The following is an 18,037-nucleotide window of genomic DNA, read 5'->3' as shown; positions in this document are numbered from 1 at the left end:
TTTGCAAAAGATCCATTCAACTTTGCAAAAGATCCATTCAACTTTGCAAAAGATCCATTCAACTTTGCAAAAGATCCATTCAACAAAAAGATCCATTCAACTTTGGCAAAAGATGCATTTCAACTTCTGCAACAAATCCCTGTTTCTCGAGCTTTCCTCGGCTTGTTGCCACTCGTTTCACTCCTTTTAATCCTTGTTATTCATTTCCAGATAGTTCAATTCATTTTGATTCAACTTTGACTCAGTTTCGAGGCAATTCGACTTAGTTTCGATTCACCTCGGTCCAAGTCCTTCAGTTGAATTCAATTCCATGCATTTCAATTCAGTTTCATTCATTTTAATTCATTTCAATTCAATTTCATTCATTTTAATTCAACTTCACTCTTTTCAATGCATTTGTTCCATTTCAATCCAAGTTTAATTAATTTTTGTTCAACTTCGTTCATTCCAATTCAGTTCCGTTCAGTTCCATTCACTTCCATTCATTTTGACTCAACTCCGTTCATTTTGGTTAAATTCAATTCATTTACACAATTTTTAATTCATTTTTGTTCTTTTCATTCATTTCTATTCATTTCTATTTATTTTTACTGCGTTTTGCTTCGATTTGAATAGAATTCTGTCCAACTTGAATTCAGGTTCACTTCGAGTTGCATTTCAATGCACTTGAAATCCACTTTACTTCAACTTCAGTTTCAATTCGCTTTCATTCACTTTATTCAATTCATTTTAATTTCAATTTAGTTTCAATTCATTTTTATTCGGCTTGTTCTATTTTCATTCAATTCAAAACACTTCGGAACTTCACTTTCAATTCGACAAAGAAAGGCTCCGGAAAATTCGAAATAATTCAAATTCATTTGAACCAATTTAAATAATTAAAACATATTTAAATGGATTTAAGTGGATTTGAATGAAATCAAAAAAAATGGATTCAAATGGCGTGAAATGAATTCAAATGGGTTAAAGTGGATCCGAATGGACTTCAATGAATTTAAGTGCATTTGAATCAATTCAAATAAATTCACATCAATTCAAGTGAATTAAAGTGGACTTTAGTTCAGATAAATGGATTTAAATGAATTTAAATGAATTTAAATGGATTAAAATGGATTAAAATGGGTTTAAATGGATTCGAACGGACCAAGATTTATATGCACTTTTAAACCAATTAAACCGAATTCAAAATAAATCAGTTTATTCTATTTCTTCAATTAAAGCCAACATGAACCAGTTCTGATGCTGCTGCCGCTGCTGCTGTTGCTGCTCGGAATATTGTACTGCTGTTGCTGCTGCAGCTGCTGTTGCTCCCGCTGCCGCTGCTGCTGGAATTGCTGCTGCTGCTGCGTGCATTCCCTTCTGCTAGTGCCACTGCAGCAGCAGTAGCTGCTGCTGCATCAGCAGCAGCAGCTGCTGCAGTTGCTGCTGCTGGGGCCACCAGCAGAACAACGGCGCGGAGAGGAATCGAATAAAGAGCGAATTAAATCTTGACTTATTTATTACTATTTGAAATTAATTGAATTAATTTAATTAATTAAATTAATTCAATTAATTCAATTAAATAGTTACCTGCTCCTCTGGCTGCAGCTGCGAGCTGAATTTCTCGAAAACATCCGAAAAGGCTTCCGCCAGCTGCGCAATGAGTCCTTCCGCGCCTTCTGCTTCCTTCGCAGGAACAAATTCAATTTCTACATCTTGCTGCTGCTGCTGCTGCTGCTGCTGCTGCTGCTGCTCCTCGTCGCTGTCAGTGTCTTCTTCGCCGTCTTCGTCTTCGCTTTCCGTTTCTGCATCTTGGGGGTTTACCTGCAGCAGCAACTCGAGCTTCTTCTTCAGCTTTTTGTTGCGGCCCACTGGCAGCAGCAGATCGCGCTGTTTGCTGCGCAGCGGCACTGCAGCAAGCAGCTCCGCCTTCTGGCTGCCTGCTGCTGCGCCCTCGTCCTCCGGCTGCTGCTGCTGCTGCTGCTGCTGCTGCCGCTTCTGCTGCTTCTGCCGCTTCCGGCGCAGCAGCTTCACCACGCGCTTCGCCTTCGCCTCGTTCTTTTTCCACAGGTCATGCAGTGGGCTCTTTCCGTTTGCTGCTGCTGCTGGTGCTGCTGTTTCGGATGCTGCTCCTGCTGCTGCTTCTGCTTCGCCTGCTGCTGCTGCTGCTGCTGCTGCCTCCCTTTCGACTTGCTGCCTCGCCTCGTCGTTCTCCCTGGGGGAGGCAGCCGACTCCGGGGGCGCCATCTTGCTGACGTTTGCACAGCTGCTGCTGCTGCTGCTGCTGCTGTTGCTGCTGCTGCTCCTGCTGCCGATGCTGCTTCCCCTCCTCCTCCGCGTCCTCTGGCTGCGCTCCTACGCCCTGTGCTTTCTGCTGCGTCGGTCTCAATTAGGCTGAAGACACAACACTGCAACTTTGCTGCTGCGGCTGCCTCAGCTGTCGTTGTTGCTGCTGCAGCAATTTGGGAGGCGGCTGCTGCTGCCGTTTCCGGGGCTGCTGTTGCTGCTCTTGCTGCATGCGGCTGGACTTCCTCTCCTGTGTGATCTCCGCCCTTCTTGTTTTGTTCTTTAATTTTTATAAATTAAATCTATTTCTATTCTTCCAGACTTGGAAGGAGCACACTATCCGCAGGCGGTGCAGCAGCAATAACGGCAACTGCAGCAGCACCAGCAACAACAGCAGTAGCGGCGAGCAGAGCAGCTGCTGCAGCACGCGGTGCTCCAGTGCTGCAGAGAAACAGCCTTCGGAAGTCTAACGCTTTATTGAAGAACAATTTAAATTAAAATGGGAATAAATTCGAAAAATAAAAAGAGATTTAGAGTTGGTGGCGCAAACATTCGCTGCAGCAACCCCCGACGCGCAGCAGCTGCAGCATCCTACTGTAGACGGCCACCAGTGCACCCATAGGAATCGGGGGAGTTTTCTTTCAATATTTCAATCCATAATGAGTTTTATTTTATCGTTTCAGTCCCTAATGAGTTTTATTTTAATGTTTTAGTCCCTTTATTGCTCAGAGGCGAGAGCTTCCCAGGCAGCCACCGCCTAGAGGCCGAACACCATAGAGCGACAGCAAAGTGCCAGTACAGAACTGCACACGTTTGCGGGCAATGGCTTATACGCTAGGGGCCCCTAGGGGCCCCCTGGGGCCCCCGGAGGCCCCTGGAGGCCCCCCAGGGGCCCCGAGGGGCCCCCTGGGGGCCCTCCAGGGGCCCCTCAATGCGTAGCTGCGGCAATCTGGCTACCGCTGCCGCTGCTGCTGCGGTCTGGTTCGAGCTGCTGCTGTTGTCTGCTTAGGGCTGTTGCTGCTGCAGCTCAGGCCGAGTGGCTGCTGCTGGAGAGAAACCTAAACCCTAAACCCTAAACCCTAAACCTGCTCCGGGCCTGAGGCTTTCTGGCAGCAATCTTTTCTGCAGCAGGAAGATGCAGCAGCCCTTTCTCTGCGCCTTTTTGACTTTTAAAAACACAAACGAATATCTCATTTTGTCTATGAAGCAGAAATAGGGCCATTTTCATGTTGGTTAAGCGCGTCTGGGGAGAAGCAGCACATGCTGCTGCTGCTGCTGCTGCTCCTGCTGCTGCTGCTGCTCCTCCTGCTGCTGCTGCTGCTGCTGCTGCTGCTGCTGCTCCTGCTCCTGCTGGTTAGCGGCAGCCCCACGGGGCCTGCGCTGTGAGGCGAGGCGGGGGCCCCAGGGGCCCCCGGTTTAGAGCCCGAGTTCAATTGGAGCTGCTGTCTGCAGCTGGAGATCAGCACAAATAATTCAATTAATTGATTTATTTAATTTAAAATTAAAAAAAGAATAATAAATAAATTGATTGCGAATTAGGGGCTGCCCGAGGAGCCCCGCTTCACCACTTTCCTGTTCTTCTCCATTTTCTTTTATTTCTCTTCTCCATTTATTTATTTATTAAAACAATATCTGCTGCGCAGGCACTCTTCTGTTTCCTTTTTCTTTCTGAAAAGTTCTAAAAAGACCTGCTGCTGCTGCGCTGCTGCTCTGCTGCGCTGCTGCGCTGCTGCGCTGCTGTGCTGCTGTGCCGCTGCGCTGCTGCGCTGCTGCGCTGCAACATAAGAAACTTTGCGGAAGAAGCAATTAGTTATTTCTTGTTTTTTTCGCAGATTCTGAAACCCCACATCTTCATTTATTATTTGCTGCAGCTTTTCGGGATTCAAAGGACCTAAAAGTCTTTTTTTTGCAGATTTCATTTCTCTTTTTGCTGCTGCTGCTGCTGCAGTGCTGCAGCCTCCAGCTTGTGCAGCTCTGCTTGCTTTCAAGCCCAGGTGTGTCTGTGGATGTATATATATTATACTTATATTTATATATTTATATTTATATTTATATTTATATTTATATTTATATTTATATTTATATTTATATTTATATTTATATCTATATCTATATTTATATTCATATCTGTATTTATATTTATATTTATATTATTTATATTTATAATTGAATTTATATTCATTAATAACTGCATAGTTCATAGAGGCTTTGAGGGCCTCTTAGATACGCATAGAACTCTGGCAAAGAAACACTCCGCCTTTGTTGAATATTTCCGAAAAAGTAATTCTAATAATAATAATAATAATAATAATAATAATATATAATAATAATAATAATAATAATAATAATAATTTCTGGAAATTAGTTTTAATAATAATAATAATAAAGAAGTCCCTTTTTTTATTATTTTTGCTGTTAAAGAAAGTGCCAGTGGGGCCCCCAGGTGACCCCGGAATTCTCTGGGGCTTAATCCGGGATAATATCTCGAGTTTATTAAAAAGATTTATTTTATTTTAAAAGTCTTTTTTATTTAATTTGAATTTAAAAGTCTTTTTTTATTTAATTTGAATTCAAAAGTCCCAACTTCGGTCGTTTTGCAATTCTTCAGAAACTCCAGAACTTTCTGCTGCTGCTGCTCGCTCACGGGGCCCCACAAAAATAAAATTAACTTCACACTTTAATGCATGCAGCAGCAAAGCCCCATTGTGGCCCTGGGGGCCCCCCTTATAACTCAGGGGGCCCCCAGGGGGCCCCCAGGGGCCCCCCTTTTAGGCTGGCTACAGCTCTGGGGGCTGCAAGAATTTGCATTTTAATGAAGTACTTTTCAAAGTTATTTAATTCCAAATATGAATTGCTACTTGTTCTTTTATTTCAAAAAACTGGCTTTTGCTGCTGCATGCATGCAGATTTGAAAAGCCCCGCAGCTGCAGCAAAGCAGCAAAGACCAGCGGCCCAAGCCCGTGACCAGTGGTCTCCCATAGGAGTCTGCGGACTTGGCATTTTGCTTCAATTTAAAGATATTTGTGTTAAAGTTGAAGACTTTGAGGGGTCAAATGCAAAGGATTGGAGGCATAGAGGGGCCATTTTGCTGCTAAGGAGGGGCCCTGCTGCAGCGCCTGAGCTGGGGATACGGCTAAGGCCCAACTGCAGCAAAGCCTTTTGTGTCTGCTGCTGACGCGAAGCAGCAGCAGCAGCAGCAGCAGCAGCTGCAACCCAGAAAGTGTCCTGCGGCCAGTTTTGCTTGTCCTCCCGGGGAAGCAGCAGCAGGCCTGCTGCAAACTAACAACTAACTTTGTTAGGGGTTATTAGTTTGCTGCAGAAGACTTGAAAGTATTTCACAAAGAAAAAGAAAAATCATCTAAACTTTAAAATCTAAAAAAGAAATTCCAGTCTGTAAAAGGAAATCTAATCTGCTTTAGTTCCTTTGCCTGTTTACTTTCCCGGCCACGGCCTCCAGTGATTTCTTGCACAGTTTGAAGAGCTTTTTTTAACTAGGACACAAAACAAAATGATTAAAAATAGTTTAGAAAGTTAAAACAATTAAAATAAACTAAGTTTACTCGAGCTTCCCTCGAGCCTTAGTTGCCACTTGCAAGAACTTCTGAAACGCGCATTTCAGGTGTATCCCCAGCTCAGCCCGTAGTGCAAATTGCAAATCTTCTAATCCGCCAGTTTTCTGCAAATTGCGTCTTTGTGGCTTTTTTGCATTTAATTAAAAAGGTAATTAATGAGGCCTCCAGCGAGTTCCCGTGTCTTAGACCACAAATAGCAGCAGCTTTCTCCGCAAAACAGCACTACTGCTGCTGCTGCAGATGGCCGGCAGCAGCAAAGGGGGTTTCGCTGCTGCGTCTGGGGTGTCTGTACACCCCGAGGCTTCCCCGTGTCTACAGAATGCAGATATAAAGGATAGCTGCCAAGTCCAGTGCTTATTTCCTGCACTGAATATTGCCAGGGGGGGCAAAAAGGAGCTCCCGGGCCCAGAAGTTTGATTCAATTAATGTTAAATGGTAAATTAATAATTAGAAGCCGCTAAAGATTGGCGAAAAATGCAAAAAGAACGGAGTTTCGTGGACTGCCCCGTGGTGCGAGCATCGGCGGGTGGGAGCAGTAGCCGAAGTAGGCAGTGAAGGAAGGCAAAGACAGTTGAAAGAAAGGCAAATAAAACAAAGAGACAAATAAATATATAAATAAATATCAAAAAATAAATAAAGGGAGCAAAGAGAAAGAACCAAACGCTGCTAACGAGCGCGCTAGTACACTGCTGCTGCTGCTGCTGCTGCGTGGAAACGGGAGCGGACAGACACTCAAAGATAGAGATAAAAGCTTAGAAATCCAAATAGATTACGAATAATACTGATTAATAAATAATTAAAAAACAAAAGGAAAAATCCCGCGTAGAAGCGCAGCAGCAGCAGCAGCAGCAACGGCTGCCGAGCAGCAACCAGCAGGAGGCAGCGGCTGCGGCGCTTTGGGGGGTGGCAGCAGCAGCAGCAGCGCCACCAACAGCAGCTGCTGCTGACGTTGCTGCAGAAGGACTCCGTAGAAGGTAAAATGTTTTGTTTTTTCTGCTGCAGTTGCTTGCAACTAACAACGGAGAAGAGACACGCGATTTGAGTTTGCTGCCGTTGCCTTCCGTGGCATCTGCTGCTGCTGCTGCAGCTGCTGCTGCTGCTGCTGCTGGTGCGCCCCTGGTGCCTTTCGCCTCATCTATTGCCTTTCTATTGGTGCTGCAGTAAAGACTGCAGCCGCTGCAGCAGCAACCTGCAGCAACTCTTCCCCCCTGTGGTGTGCATACACCTCAACAGCATGTGTGCATTGCTCGCGCAGCATCGGCGGCTGCTGCTGCTCGGGCTGCTGCTGCTCTCCAGTGTCTGTGCTGCAGCAGCAGCAAAGGAGGGTGCAGCAGCAGACGCGGCGGCGGCCCCCGCAGGTGCTGCTGCGGCGCCGGCGGCGCCGCAGCAGCAGCAAGAACCCGCAGCAGCAGCAGCAGCAGCAGCAGCAGCAGCGGGAAACAGCGATCTCGAGGCTTGCCAAAAGAAGCTAACTTATGCAGAACAAAGGGCGGAAAATGCGGAGAGCGATTTGCTGTCGTTTAGGCAGAAGCACGAGGAGGCCCTTGCTGCTTGCACGACGCGGCTGCAGCAGCAGACGCAGCAGCAGCAGCAGCAGCAGCAGCAGCAGACCGAGGCCCTCCGCACGCGCCTGAACGAGGAGCTCAAAGTCAAGTCGGAGCTGGAGGCGAAGCTGCTGCAGCAGCAGCAGCAGACGCAGCAGCAGGAGGCAGCAGCAGAGGACCTGCGCGAGCAGCTGCACACGGCGCAGAAGCAGCTGCAGCGCATGCAGCAGCAGCAGCAGCAGCAGCAGCAGAGCGGAGCAGCAGGAACCCTGGACAAGGTCAAAGATGTTGCTTCCGACTTGGGCCAAATGTACCTTGTTGCTGTTGAAACAGCAGTTGCTGCTGTCCCGCTGAGTGTGCGCGATGCAGTGCAGCAGCAAGCAGCAGCAGCAGCAGCAGCAGCAGGCGAGCAGCTGGGCAAGGTGTACGTACACCTCGAGCCCTATGTGGAAACGACCAAGGAGTTCTACTACGGGTACGTACACCCGCATGCTGCAGCAGCAGCAACTTGGGCGGCGAAGACTGGCAGCAGCGCAGCAGCAAGAGCTGCAGCAGCAGCAAACCAGCAGCTGGATGCGGCCCTTGCTGCGGTGTACGTACACCAGCCCCACCTGCGGCCAATGGTGCCGACAGACATACAGGGGCGGCTGCTGCTGCTGCTGCTGCTGCTGGCAGCAGCTTATATGGCGGGCTGCTTGCTGCTGCGCTGCTGCCGCATGCTGTGCAGCTGCTGCTGCCGGCGCCGCAGCCGCAGCAGGCGCGGCAACAAGAAGGTCTTTGCTGCTGACACGCCAGCAGCAGCAGCAGCAGCAGCAGGCAGCAGCAAAACGGGACTGGGGCCCCGCATGGGAAGGGAGACAGCTCAAACCCCACAGCCAATGCCCCCGAGGCCCTTTGACCTAGACAAGAGGCGGCGGCAGTGAGGTGTACGTACACCTGCTGCAGCAGCTGCAGCAGCAGCAGCAGCAGCAGCAGCAGCACAGGTTGGAGCAGCAACGCTAGGTTCCTAGTGCCAGCACAAGACCCCACGGCTCCGTGTCTGCATTTGGTGCTGCTACAGTTTCAATTCTTATCTCTACCTGCTGCTGCGGCTGCTGCTGCTGCTGCTGCGGCGGCTGCTGCTGCAGCCGTTGGTGCAGCTGTTGCTGCGGCTCTTGCTGCGGCTGCAGCAGCTGCAGCAGCTGCTGCTGCTCTAGCGCACGTATGTGCACTTGTGCTTACTTTGTGCGGCTGTTGACGGCTCATGCCGTCTTTGCTGCAGCAGCAGCTGCTGCTGCTGCTGCTTGCCCGCCTGCAGCAGCGGGTCAGTTGCTGCAGCAGCAGCCGCTGCTGCTGCTGCTGCTGCTGCACAGCTTTTCCCCTACCCACAACTCGAACTGTGCTGAAGCGGCACCAAACGAGAAGCGCCCAGCGTCCACCCAGCTAGCTAGCCAGCTAGCTAGCTAGCTAGCTAGCTGCTGCCCCGTGGATCTGAATTCGCCGCAGCCGTTGCTGCTATGGGAAGTTCTGCGGCTAGCTAGCTAGCTGTCTGTCTAGCTGAATGGCTAGCTGCGGGCGCAGCTGGCTAGCTGAATAGCTAGCTGGCTGACTCCGCTCGGCGACTAGCCACGTGGAGGATACCTGCCGCTGTGTAGAAGGCTGGCTAGCTAGCTAGCTAGCTAGCTAGCTGGCCAATTGGCAAGCTAGCTAGCTAGCTAGCTGGCCAATTGGCAAGCTAGCTAGCTAGCTAGCTGGCCAATTGGCAAGCTAGCTAGCCAGCTAGCTAGCTGGCTGGGGCCAGCGGTGCGCCCAGCAGTAGCTAGGTGGGTAACCAGCTAGCCAGCTAGCCACCAGCAACAGTAGGCGCTGAGCCAGGTAGCCAACTGGCTAGCTAGCTAGCTAGCTAGCTGTAGCTAGCTGCGTACCTAGTACTGGGTAGCTAGTTTTGTGCTTCTCTCTCCAGCTAGCTTGCTAGCTAGCTAGCTAGCTAGCTGATCTACTGATTAGCTAGCTAGCTAGCTAGCTAGCTAGCTAGCTGGCTAGCTGGCTACTGTGTGGGATGTGCTTGTGGTGGGGAAAGGCTAAGGCAAAGAGTTGGGCTCTGCAGCGTGCAGAGTATAGGGAGCCCAAAAGCAGGCAGCTGGCTGCTGCAGCAGCAGCAGCTGCTGCTGCAGCAGCAGCAGCTGCTGCTGCAGCAGCAGCAGCTGCTGCGGCAGCAGACTGCAGCAGCAGCTACTGCTACCAGCGTCTTTGCTGCTGCTGCTGCACGTGGTCCATTCTATTCTCAAGAGCCGAGACGCGCGCTGCTGCATCTGTTGCTGCTTGCAGCGCTGCGTTGCTGCTGTCCTCAACTTGCTGCTGCAGCAGCAGCAGCGACAAAGTTCCAGCAGCAAAAAAGCCGAAGCCGAAATACTTCAGCCGCTGCAGCAGCGGAACTCGAGTCTTCTTGCTGCTGCTGCTGTTCTTGCTGCTGCTGCCGCTGCTGCTGCTGCTGCTGCTGCTCTTGTCGACTGAAGGAAGGGGCTTGGCAGCAGCAGGCGGACTCGCTGGAGCTGCTGGAGGGCTTGTAGCTGCGTCTTTTGCTGCTGCTGCTGCTGCTGGCGCTGCAGCTGGAGAACTGAAGAAGGAGAAGAACCCGCCTTTGCTGCTGCTGCTGCTGCTGCTGCTGCTGCTGGGCGTTGCCCGTGACAAGGGTGTTGGATTGCTGCTGCTCGCAGGGCTTTTCGGGGATGCAGGAGAAGCAGCAGCAGCGGCACGCGTTGCTGCTGTCGCAGCTGCTGCTGCACCTTTTGCTGCTATTCCTGCTGCTGCTGCTTCTTCCCGTCCCTTGCGGCTACCGAAAAAGCCAAAGTGTCTCTGCTGCGTCGCCAACGCCCCATGCTGCTGCGCCTTTGCTGCTGCTGCTGCTGCTGCTGCTGCTGCGTTCGCTGCCGCTGCAGCAGCCGAAGCCGGCCCACGAGAGACACCAGGAGCTGCTGCACCTGCTGCTGCTGCTGCAGCTGCAGCTGTCCGTACGGCAGGTGAAAACATAGCAGCTAGTATGCAGTATATTCCCCGATGTGCTGCTGCTGCTGCTGCCGCTGCTGCTGCTGGCGGTGCTGCTGTCTCTGCTGATGGTGCGGCTGCTACTGCTGCTGCTGCTGTTGCTGCCGTGCTGCTGCTGCACCCTCCGTTGGTGCTGCTGCCACTTTTGCTGCTGCTGCTGCAGCTCTTGTGTCTGCTACTTGACAGACACAGATCCGCTGCAGCAGCAGCTGCCGCTCCGGAGCATGCACGCGTCCAACTCTTAACCCTAAACCTTAAATCCTAAACCCTAAATCCTAAACCCTAAACCCTAAATTCCTCAAGCTTAATTTAAAAGTTAAATGTATAGAATAGCCAGAATTTAATATTTTTCAGGTGACGACAGCCCCACTGACTTCGCCTTGTCGCAGCTGTCTCGCGCAGCAGCAGCCAAGCCCTGAGCCACAAACCCTAAACCCTAAACCCTAAACCCTAAACCCTGAGAAATGCCTAATAAATAGCGCATTCATAACTCCAGTATTTCTAGGACATAAACGCCACCTTGCCAATCTGCTGGCTCTGTCTATTGGGTCCTGCAAGTTGATTCTGTAAGTTGGTTCCGAAATAAGGGTTTAGGGTTTAGGTTTTAGGGTTTAGGGTCTGGGATCGGCGGCTCCTGCAGCCCATTCGTCCTCAGCTCGGAGAGAGGGATGCAAACTGCCCCCAAGCCACACAACACGTAGTAGCTAGCTAGCTAGCTAGCTAGCACTAGCTAGCCAGCCAGCCTGTCGACGACTAGCTCTGGGGGTACCTACTCGCCTATGTAGCTAGCTAAGTAGCTAGCTAGCTGGCTAGCTGGCTAGCTAACTGTTGCTGCAGCGCGGGGAGCAGCGAGCTGCTGCGCAGCAAGAAGGACAGGGAAAGAATGGGAGGCGAAAGATGCAGCATTTTCTGCTGCTGCTCTGCAGCAAACCCTAGCTAATGGTGACCCTGAACAACAGCATCTGTAGCTGCTGCTGCAGCTGCTTTTGCTGCTGTTGCAGCTGCTTTGTTGCTGCTGCTGTTTTAGACTATATGGAATGACCACTCCGGCTGGCTTGCTGCAGCTGCTTGTCCCTCTTCAAGGAGCATGGGAGAAGTGGGTTTAGGGTTTAGGGTTTAGGGTTTAGGGTTTAGCGGGTTTTCCCGCGGGCGTTTGGCGCAGTCGGTAGCGCGTGGGTCTCATAATCCCAAGGTCGCGAGTTCGAGCCTCGCAATGCCCAGTAGAGCTTTGTGAAAATGAGACTAATTTTAAGAAAACTTTTTGCTGCTGCTGCTGCTGCTGCTGCTTCTGCTGCAGTTGCTACTGCTGCAGGCGGCGCCAAAGAGATGCGCGGTTGCTATGAATTTGCTGCCAGAAAGCCGCAGGATTGGCGGCGAACAACGGTTTAGGGTTTAGGGTTTAGGGTTTGGCGGTCACGTGCACACCCGCACGGATTAAATGCCCTTTTCACTCTGGGCCTCAGAATAGACAGAGCCTTTCTTGGCCGATAGCTCAGTTCTAGGGTTTAGGGTTTAGGGTTTAGGGTTTAGGGTCTTGGCAAGCTAGTTCTTAGCTAGCTGTTCAAGCAGCTTGCAAGGCAAGAAACTAGTGGCTAGCCACTAGTATTCCAACTAGCTGACTAGCAGCCGGCTAGCTAGCTAGCTATTTCGCTAGCTAGCTATCTGGCTAACTCGCTAACCGGCTACCTGGCTAGCTGACTAGCTGGATAGCTACCGAGCTAGCTAGCTGGTCGGGTGGCTTCTGTGGAGCGCGGGATCCCAGGGCGCGCATGAGCAGAGTGCTTGCTGCTACGTTGATGCTGCGTTGCTGTCGCGACGTAGGCTATTTAAGACTGTCGAAACTTCCGCCTGCTGCTGCTGATAGTTTTGTCAGATGTGCTGCTAATAGCTTTGTCAACTGGGCAATTGAGACACTTTTGGTAGCTGAAGTTTCAGTTGCTTGTCTAGACGATAAAATCCTTTTAATAAACGGAGTCTCAAATTGCCAATGCAATATGTGTTCGTACGGAGCTTTGCCCGATTCTGAATTAAAATGCATTTCAGGAGAGCAACAAGGCTGCCAAGTCTAACGTAACAGGGCGTGCGCAGTCAGCTCACTCAAGCGGCTTCAGCGTTTCCGCAATAGAATTGCGCAACAGTGACATTCAAAGTTACATGATCCATTCAACGCAAACTAGAATGCAGTACTAAGATGCAGTGGGGAGAGAAACCTATTCTGCATTTTTGCAGAAGCTCTTCCTCACCAGCCACATGACAGCACATAATAACACTAGAAATCGAAAACCAGCCTCTAAACGATTCAGGAATGTCTTCAAAACGAATTCGTACAACTTCGACATCTCCAGAAGCTGACCTGTCGTTCGCTTATTAAGCTCAAGTGCGAATGATCAGAGCGAGGACCAAAAGAACGGTGGCGACGCTGGGAACCGAGATGAACGCTGCGCCTGTTTCCAATCCCCAGAGAGCATTGTAAAGCTCAGTTCTGCAGGCCAAATTAATCAACAATTGTAATTATCCTTGTTGCAGCCTGCAATTCCCATTCTGTAACATATCGTGCTCCTGTCCTGTAGCTCTTTTGCGAGTGTGTTGTGCCCCTTGTGCTGCTGGTAGTCACAAGGTTAGTTCAGCTTACGTGAAAGGCTTATCTCCTTCTTGAAGTGGGTCTATGAAGTAGCAGAATAAAACGTCATGGCCGTCAGAGCAGTTTTCGGTGGCGGCACATGAGACCTTTTTGCTCTTCTCCGACAGCAGAAACGCGACATTGCTAGCGTCTACGTTATTAAATGGAGCGTTTTCAACATCGTATGTTCCTGTTGATGGCTCGAAGTTCGATCTGTAGTACAAAGGCAGTAAGATTCAAAACAGAATAGCTCAAGAGCAAGAATATTTTTCTGGCAAGTACTGAGACTGAGACAAGCACCACGAAGCTGCGCATCTAAAAGAACTCTTGACTAGGGGATAAGCAGTCACCTTGTGCGTGCTAAAGTACACACAAAACTCCAACACACCCACAAATTAGAAGGCGTAGGCACTGTGGCACCGGGGAAAGGAAATGAAGCAAAAAATAACGGACTGTTTAAGGTGGTTGAGTCCGGCTGTGTAAGTCGCCTGGATCAACGCGTCGCAGTCGAAATCTGTGGAATGCGGGAATGGAATTACAAGTCCGGGATACTGTAGCACAACACCAAGACATCTGCTCCAGAAGTCTCCCGCATGCGTAGGATAATATTGGGCTTTAGCTCTGTGCTCAGGCGATTCCCCAATTTAGCGGAAAGCTGCTGCTCAACGATACTCAAAGCCTAACAGCCCTACCGTCTTCGCATCCGCAGTTTGGCCTAAGTTACATGTTGTTGCATCTTCGCCTGCAAGCTTTACTGCGATTTTCACGGCAGTTAGTTCTTCTGATTGCGCTTTTCCGATCTTCTTCAGGCTTGCAGTCACCTCACTGTCCTCTGCCTTGGTGAGGGTTGTCAACAGGTCCTTGAGATTTTCGCTCCTTAGCTTGTTTATGATGTTCAGGCATTCTGCAGATGACAAGCCAACACCGACGTCATGGCAATGCAATTGTATCGTGGCACTTACTTCGACGGGGCCGCACACTAGCCGCGGGTGGGGCTGCACTAAAGCCCATGCCGAATGTCATTCGTCAAGAACTTAGGCATTCGCGCTGAAGTTGAACTGAAAATCATGCCCAGGCATAATCTCGGGGGGCCCCCAGATCTCTATAGATCTGTAGCTGGGGCTAGCGTAGCGCCATTCATTTTTTCTGATTACTAGCTCACTTTCAGTTTTATCACTGGCTGAGGGCTTCGTTCGCAGTGCAACTTGGCCGGATGCAAATAAATTTGTGCGGAGGCTGTTTTGCTGAGACGTCGCTGTGCCAGAGCGAAGGGAAAGTGCCAATGAGAAGTGTGGTAAGGCGACGCTGGCGAGAAGCCCAGCGTAACATGCCAACAACCCTACGTGAGTCATTGCCTAACAACTGGCTAAGTGACAGTAGCAGAAAACCAAACAAAATGAGCACGAAGAACGAAAGGGCTAAGAAGAGAGAGAGCGGGAATACGTGAGAGTTTGTAGCAACGATGTGGCCTGTGTGCAGTGAGGTCGTGAGGGGAGCTGTACGACACCTTGACCCCACTATACAATTGCTCAGTAGACTGTTTCGGTAGTGCCGGCACATTTATCAACCTTTGGAAAAATCCTTATAGTATATGACAACTTTGTGATATTGTATTTCCTTCACAAAGATATGTGGCGGCTGCTGCGATTGGGGAAGTCACCGGCGGTCAAGGCACGCTGTAGGCACTACAATTGACCTTCGTCGCCACCCCTCGAGGCTTTGTAACGGGAAAGAGCATGAATAATATAGAATATTTTAAGGCATAAGGCACCATTGGATATTGTGAAATCATAAAAGGGAATAGTGTGCTCGCTAGGGAGCACCGGGTATGGGGCTGGACGTGAGGTTGGTGCACTGACCCTCAGCGAGGGCCAACAGTCAGCTCTATTATTTTGGGTTTCTCTTACCTTTCAATAATATGAACAAAATTTTATATGGCTATTTATGGTATTCAGTAGTGGTAGGCGAGAATCATGGACTTTGGACTGCAGGTGCAGAGTGTACACTTAAGTCAGACGAGCCCAGGGACCATACGCAGTAACGACGCAGACCAGCTGTTCACTACAGTGATGGCGCCGCAAGCCCAACGAGTCACAATAAACATATCGACGGAGCACCCTACGCCTGCTGCTCGAGACAAAGAATGTGCCTTAGTCCATATCAAACGAAAAGTCCCGAAAGGCATTCAGGTGGGGATGGACACGCACCTACGCAACGGAAAAGAGGTACAACCTCCACCAGAACCGAACGGAGGAATGCCGAATGTAGTGGTATCAAGTAAAGAAACCGCGGGGCACCCTATTGAATCGAAACGAACGGAACCCGGTAGCGACATCGCAAGGGTAGGCCGACCGATGCCGAGAAACCAGGACCGCGACGTTGGAGGACGCAAGGAACCCGAAATGAATCGAGTGTGGATGAAACCGGAAATGGCCGAGTTCTTTCGGCGACTCGCCTTTCAGGTGGCACGGGGGATAGTGGAAGAAGCCCAGAGGCCCATCGAATACGAGGACGGCAAGAACATGAGGGATTTCCTCGACCTTGTGGAGTTAGATTTCACTGAACGAGGGCTGGAACAGCGGCAGTGGGGAGAACAACTCAAAAGATATCTGACGGGAGACGCCTTGGGTTACTGGTTGTATCTGCGTCGCTCGGGAGTACCCCTGACTGATTGGGAGGAACTGAGACAGCGCTTCTGTGCGCAATTCTGTATAAGTCTGGAACGGATGAAAGTCATGATAGCGAAGAATGTATGGAGGGGCGACCACCGCGCATACTCTGCGCGCTTTGCGGACATCGTGGCTCAAGGGGTGTCAGTGGCTCCAGATCTGTTGGTGGGTTACTACTTGGCCAACTTGCCAGATGAAATCCTCCGAGAGATAACTCAAGGGGGAACAAGGAAGTTCGCGGACTGGCAGGAAGCCGCCGCAGCACTGGCTACCACGGTGGCCCCGTGGAAGGATTTGTGCGAAGACCGCCTCCGGTTCCAGCGGGACTTAGAGGACGCCAAGCGTAGATGGACTAAAGGCGGGCGAGAGCCGGGCCCACTACGCGCACGAGAGAGCAGGGAAAACAGATGGAATGATGCTGCGGACTTGCGTTGTTATGCATGCAGCGGAAGAGGACATGTGGGCAGGGACTGTCCGCTCCGCAGCGGAGCGACGCGACGGCCTGGGGAAACCTGCTCCAGGTGTGGCGGCTGGGACCACTACGCCAGAGACTGTCCCACGCCGGCTCGACTCAGAGCAGAGCCCGCCAGGCAGCGCAGGCCGCAGCCAACGCGGCCCAACGTGGACCCAGTGGGGCCTTCACACGGACGAGTCGAGCCGTTAAGGGAGATGACCGTGCTGGGCGGACTGTGAGTGGAAAAGGCGCGATGTGCGCAGCAGTGTCAGTTCCTAACTCCATTCCAGCCCCCCCAGATTGGGGAAAGAGGCTGCTTAGTCGGGAGGAGCAGGAACGTGCAGAGGGGCCGGACTTGGGGGGGATCCAGCAAGCCTCGGCGGACCAGTCCCACGCCGGGACTGCGTTGCTAATTGAGGAAGGGTCTAGGCGTGAACTGGACCACAGCGGCGAGCTAAACGCCGCCGCCGCTGAAGGGGGCCGCCCGCAGGACATGAGCACTAAAGAACTACAGTGGTGGCGCGCGCAGAGGACGCAGGAAGACACCACTTCCAAGGGGCCTCTGTGTGTGTGGGTATGACCGCCGTATTCAGAGTCGAAGTGGCCGACAGCCAGTGCGAAGCTCTTCTAGATACCGGCGCCTCAAGGAGCTTCATTGGCCCAGGGGCAGTGGAACGCCTACAGCTGAAAGCGCGGAAGCTGCCTGAAGAATGCGTCTTAGCTAACGGTGCGCACTTGAGGATAGATCGCGTGGTGAAGGGACTCACTATGCGGTTTGGGGCTACCCGTTTAGCCGGCGACTTCTTAGTCGGGCCTGTGCCATATGACCTAGTGGTGGGGCGTGATTGGCTGACTAATCATAGGGTAGCGTGGTAGTTCCAGTCTGATAAGCTACGTACGTATGTGAATGGCCAGTGGTGCGATCTACCTGTTGTTCGCGCCAATGATGTCACACAACGGAACGGCAGTACTCACGGGACGCGTCAGCGGACCCTCGCGGAGCAGGCGTACGACATACTGGCTAAGCAGGTAGCAGACATGACTAGGGAGGAGGCTACGGCTCTTCTTCGCCCGCCCTCCAAGAGGTACAAGCCACCCTCAAAGGGCAAACGGAAGGCAGTGGTCGCTGCTCCGATACAGCAGGCTCCGGAGAGCGCAGCCTGCATACGCCACCAGCTGCTTATCCCCTCGCGCCGGTGGAGCCATGTTAACCTAGATTTCGTCACCGACTTACGCCTCACTACCACTGGGCACGACGCCATCCTGGTCGTCGTTGATTCTCTCAGCAAGATGGCTCACTTTATTCCGGCCAAGAAGTCCCACTCAGCCGCTGACACTGTAGAGCTCCTTGCCGCCCGTCTCATCCGCTACCACGGCTTCCCCGACGTCCTTATTTCCGACAGGGATCCTCGTTTCCAATCGGAAGTGTGGTCGCAATTGTGCTCACGTTTCAATATTACCCGGGCGATGTCTTCTTCTTACCACCCGCAGACGGATGGCCAGACCGAGCGAGTTAACCGCACCCTTGAACAGATGCTACGCACGTACATCTAGGCGGATGAGAGGGAGTGGGAAGGCCTGCTGCCTGCCTTGGAGCTCGCGTATAACACCGCCAGTCATTCCTCTACCGAGCTTTCCCCTTTCGAAATCATGAGTGGGGAGAATCCCTTAACCGCGGCAGACCTAGACATTGTTGCTGCTTTGGCTCCTCCGCTCACCCCCCCCTATGACGAAACTTTTCCGGCAGCTCTGCGATCGTGCACAGAGCCACATCCTCCAGGCAAAGTGGCGTCAGAAATACTACGCTGACGCCCGCCGCAGGGCTGTGGAACATAAGGTGGGCGACCAAGTCTGGCTTAGTGGCAAACACTTACCTGCTCTTAACCAAA

General features: G+C 51.3%; 4 protein-coding genes across 4 annotated transcripts; 2 read left to right on the top strand and 2 right to left on the bottom strand.

The window, feature by feature from the left end:
• Window positions 1-1,197: 1,197 nt before the first annotated feature.
• ENH_00045800 (hypothetical protein, conserved) lies at window positions 1,198-2,226 on the bottom strand (the record flags this gene model as incomplete). The annotated part of the gene is made up of 2 exons (XM_013585517.1): window positions 1,198-1,359; window positions 1,570-2,226. The coding sequence occupies 2 exons, from the start codon at window positions 2,224-2,226 to the stop codon at window positions 1,198-1,200; spliced, it is 819 nt and encodes a 272-aa protein (XP_013440971.1).
• A 4,845-nt stretch (window positions 2,227-7,071) lies between these two features.
• On the top strand, window positions 7,072-8,304 carry ENH_00045790 (hypothetical protein, conserved; the record flags this gene model as incomplete). The annotated part of the gene is made up of 1 exon (XM_013585516.1): window positions 7,072-8,304. One exon carries the CDS (start codon window positions 7,072-7,074, stop codon window positions 8,302-8,304), a length of 1,233 nt encoding a protein of 410 aa, XP_013440970.1.
• Window positions 8,305-9,598: 1,294 nt separating this feature from the next.
• Window positions 9,599-10,390, bottom strand: ENH_00045780 (hypothetical protein, conserved; the record flags this gene model as incomplete). The annotated part of the gene is made up of 1 exon (XM_013585515.1): window positions 9,599-10,390. One exon carries the CDS (start codon window positions 10,388-10,390, stop codon window positions 9,599-9,601), a length of 792 nt encoding a protein of 263 aa, XP_013440969.1.
• Window positions 10,391-14,998: 4,608 nt separating this feature from the next.
• On the top strand, window positions 14,999-17,957 carry ENH_00045770 (hypothetical protein; the record flags this gene model as incomplete). The annotated part of the gene is made up of 4 exons (XM_013585514.1): window positions 14,999-16,383; window positions 16,742-16,982; window positions 17,136-17,573; window positions 17,703-17,957. The coding sequence occupies 4 exons, from the start codon at window positions 14,999-15,001 to the stop codon at window positions 17,955-17,957; spliced, it is 2,319 nt and encodes a 772-aa protein (XP_013440968.1).
• Window positions 17,958-18,037: the final 80 nt, after the last annotated feature.

This window comes from Eimeria necatrix, genomic scaffold (genome assembly GCF_000499385.1).
Source record: "Eimeria necatrix Houghton genomic scaffold, Enh_scaff347, whole genome shotgun sequence".
NCBI lineage: Eukaryota > Apicomplexa > Conoidasida > Eucoccidiorida > Eimeriidae > Eimeria > Eimeria necatrix.
The sequence above is the reverse complement of the archived record's forward strand: the minus strand, read 5'-3'. Positions and strand labels throughout refer to the sequence as shown.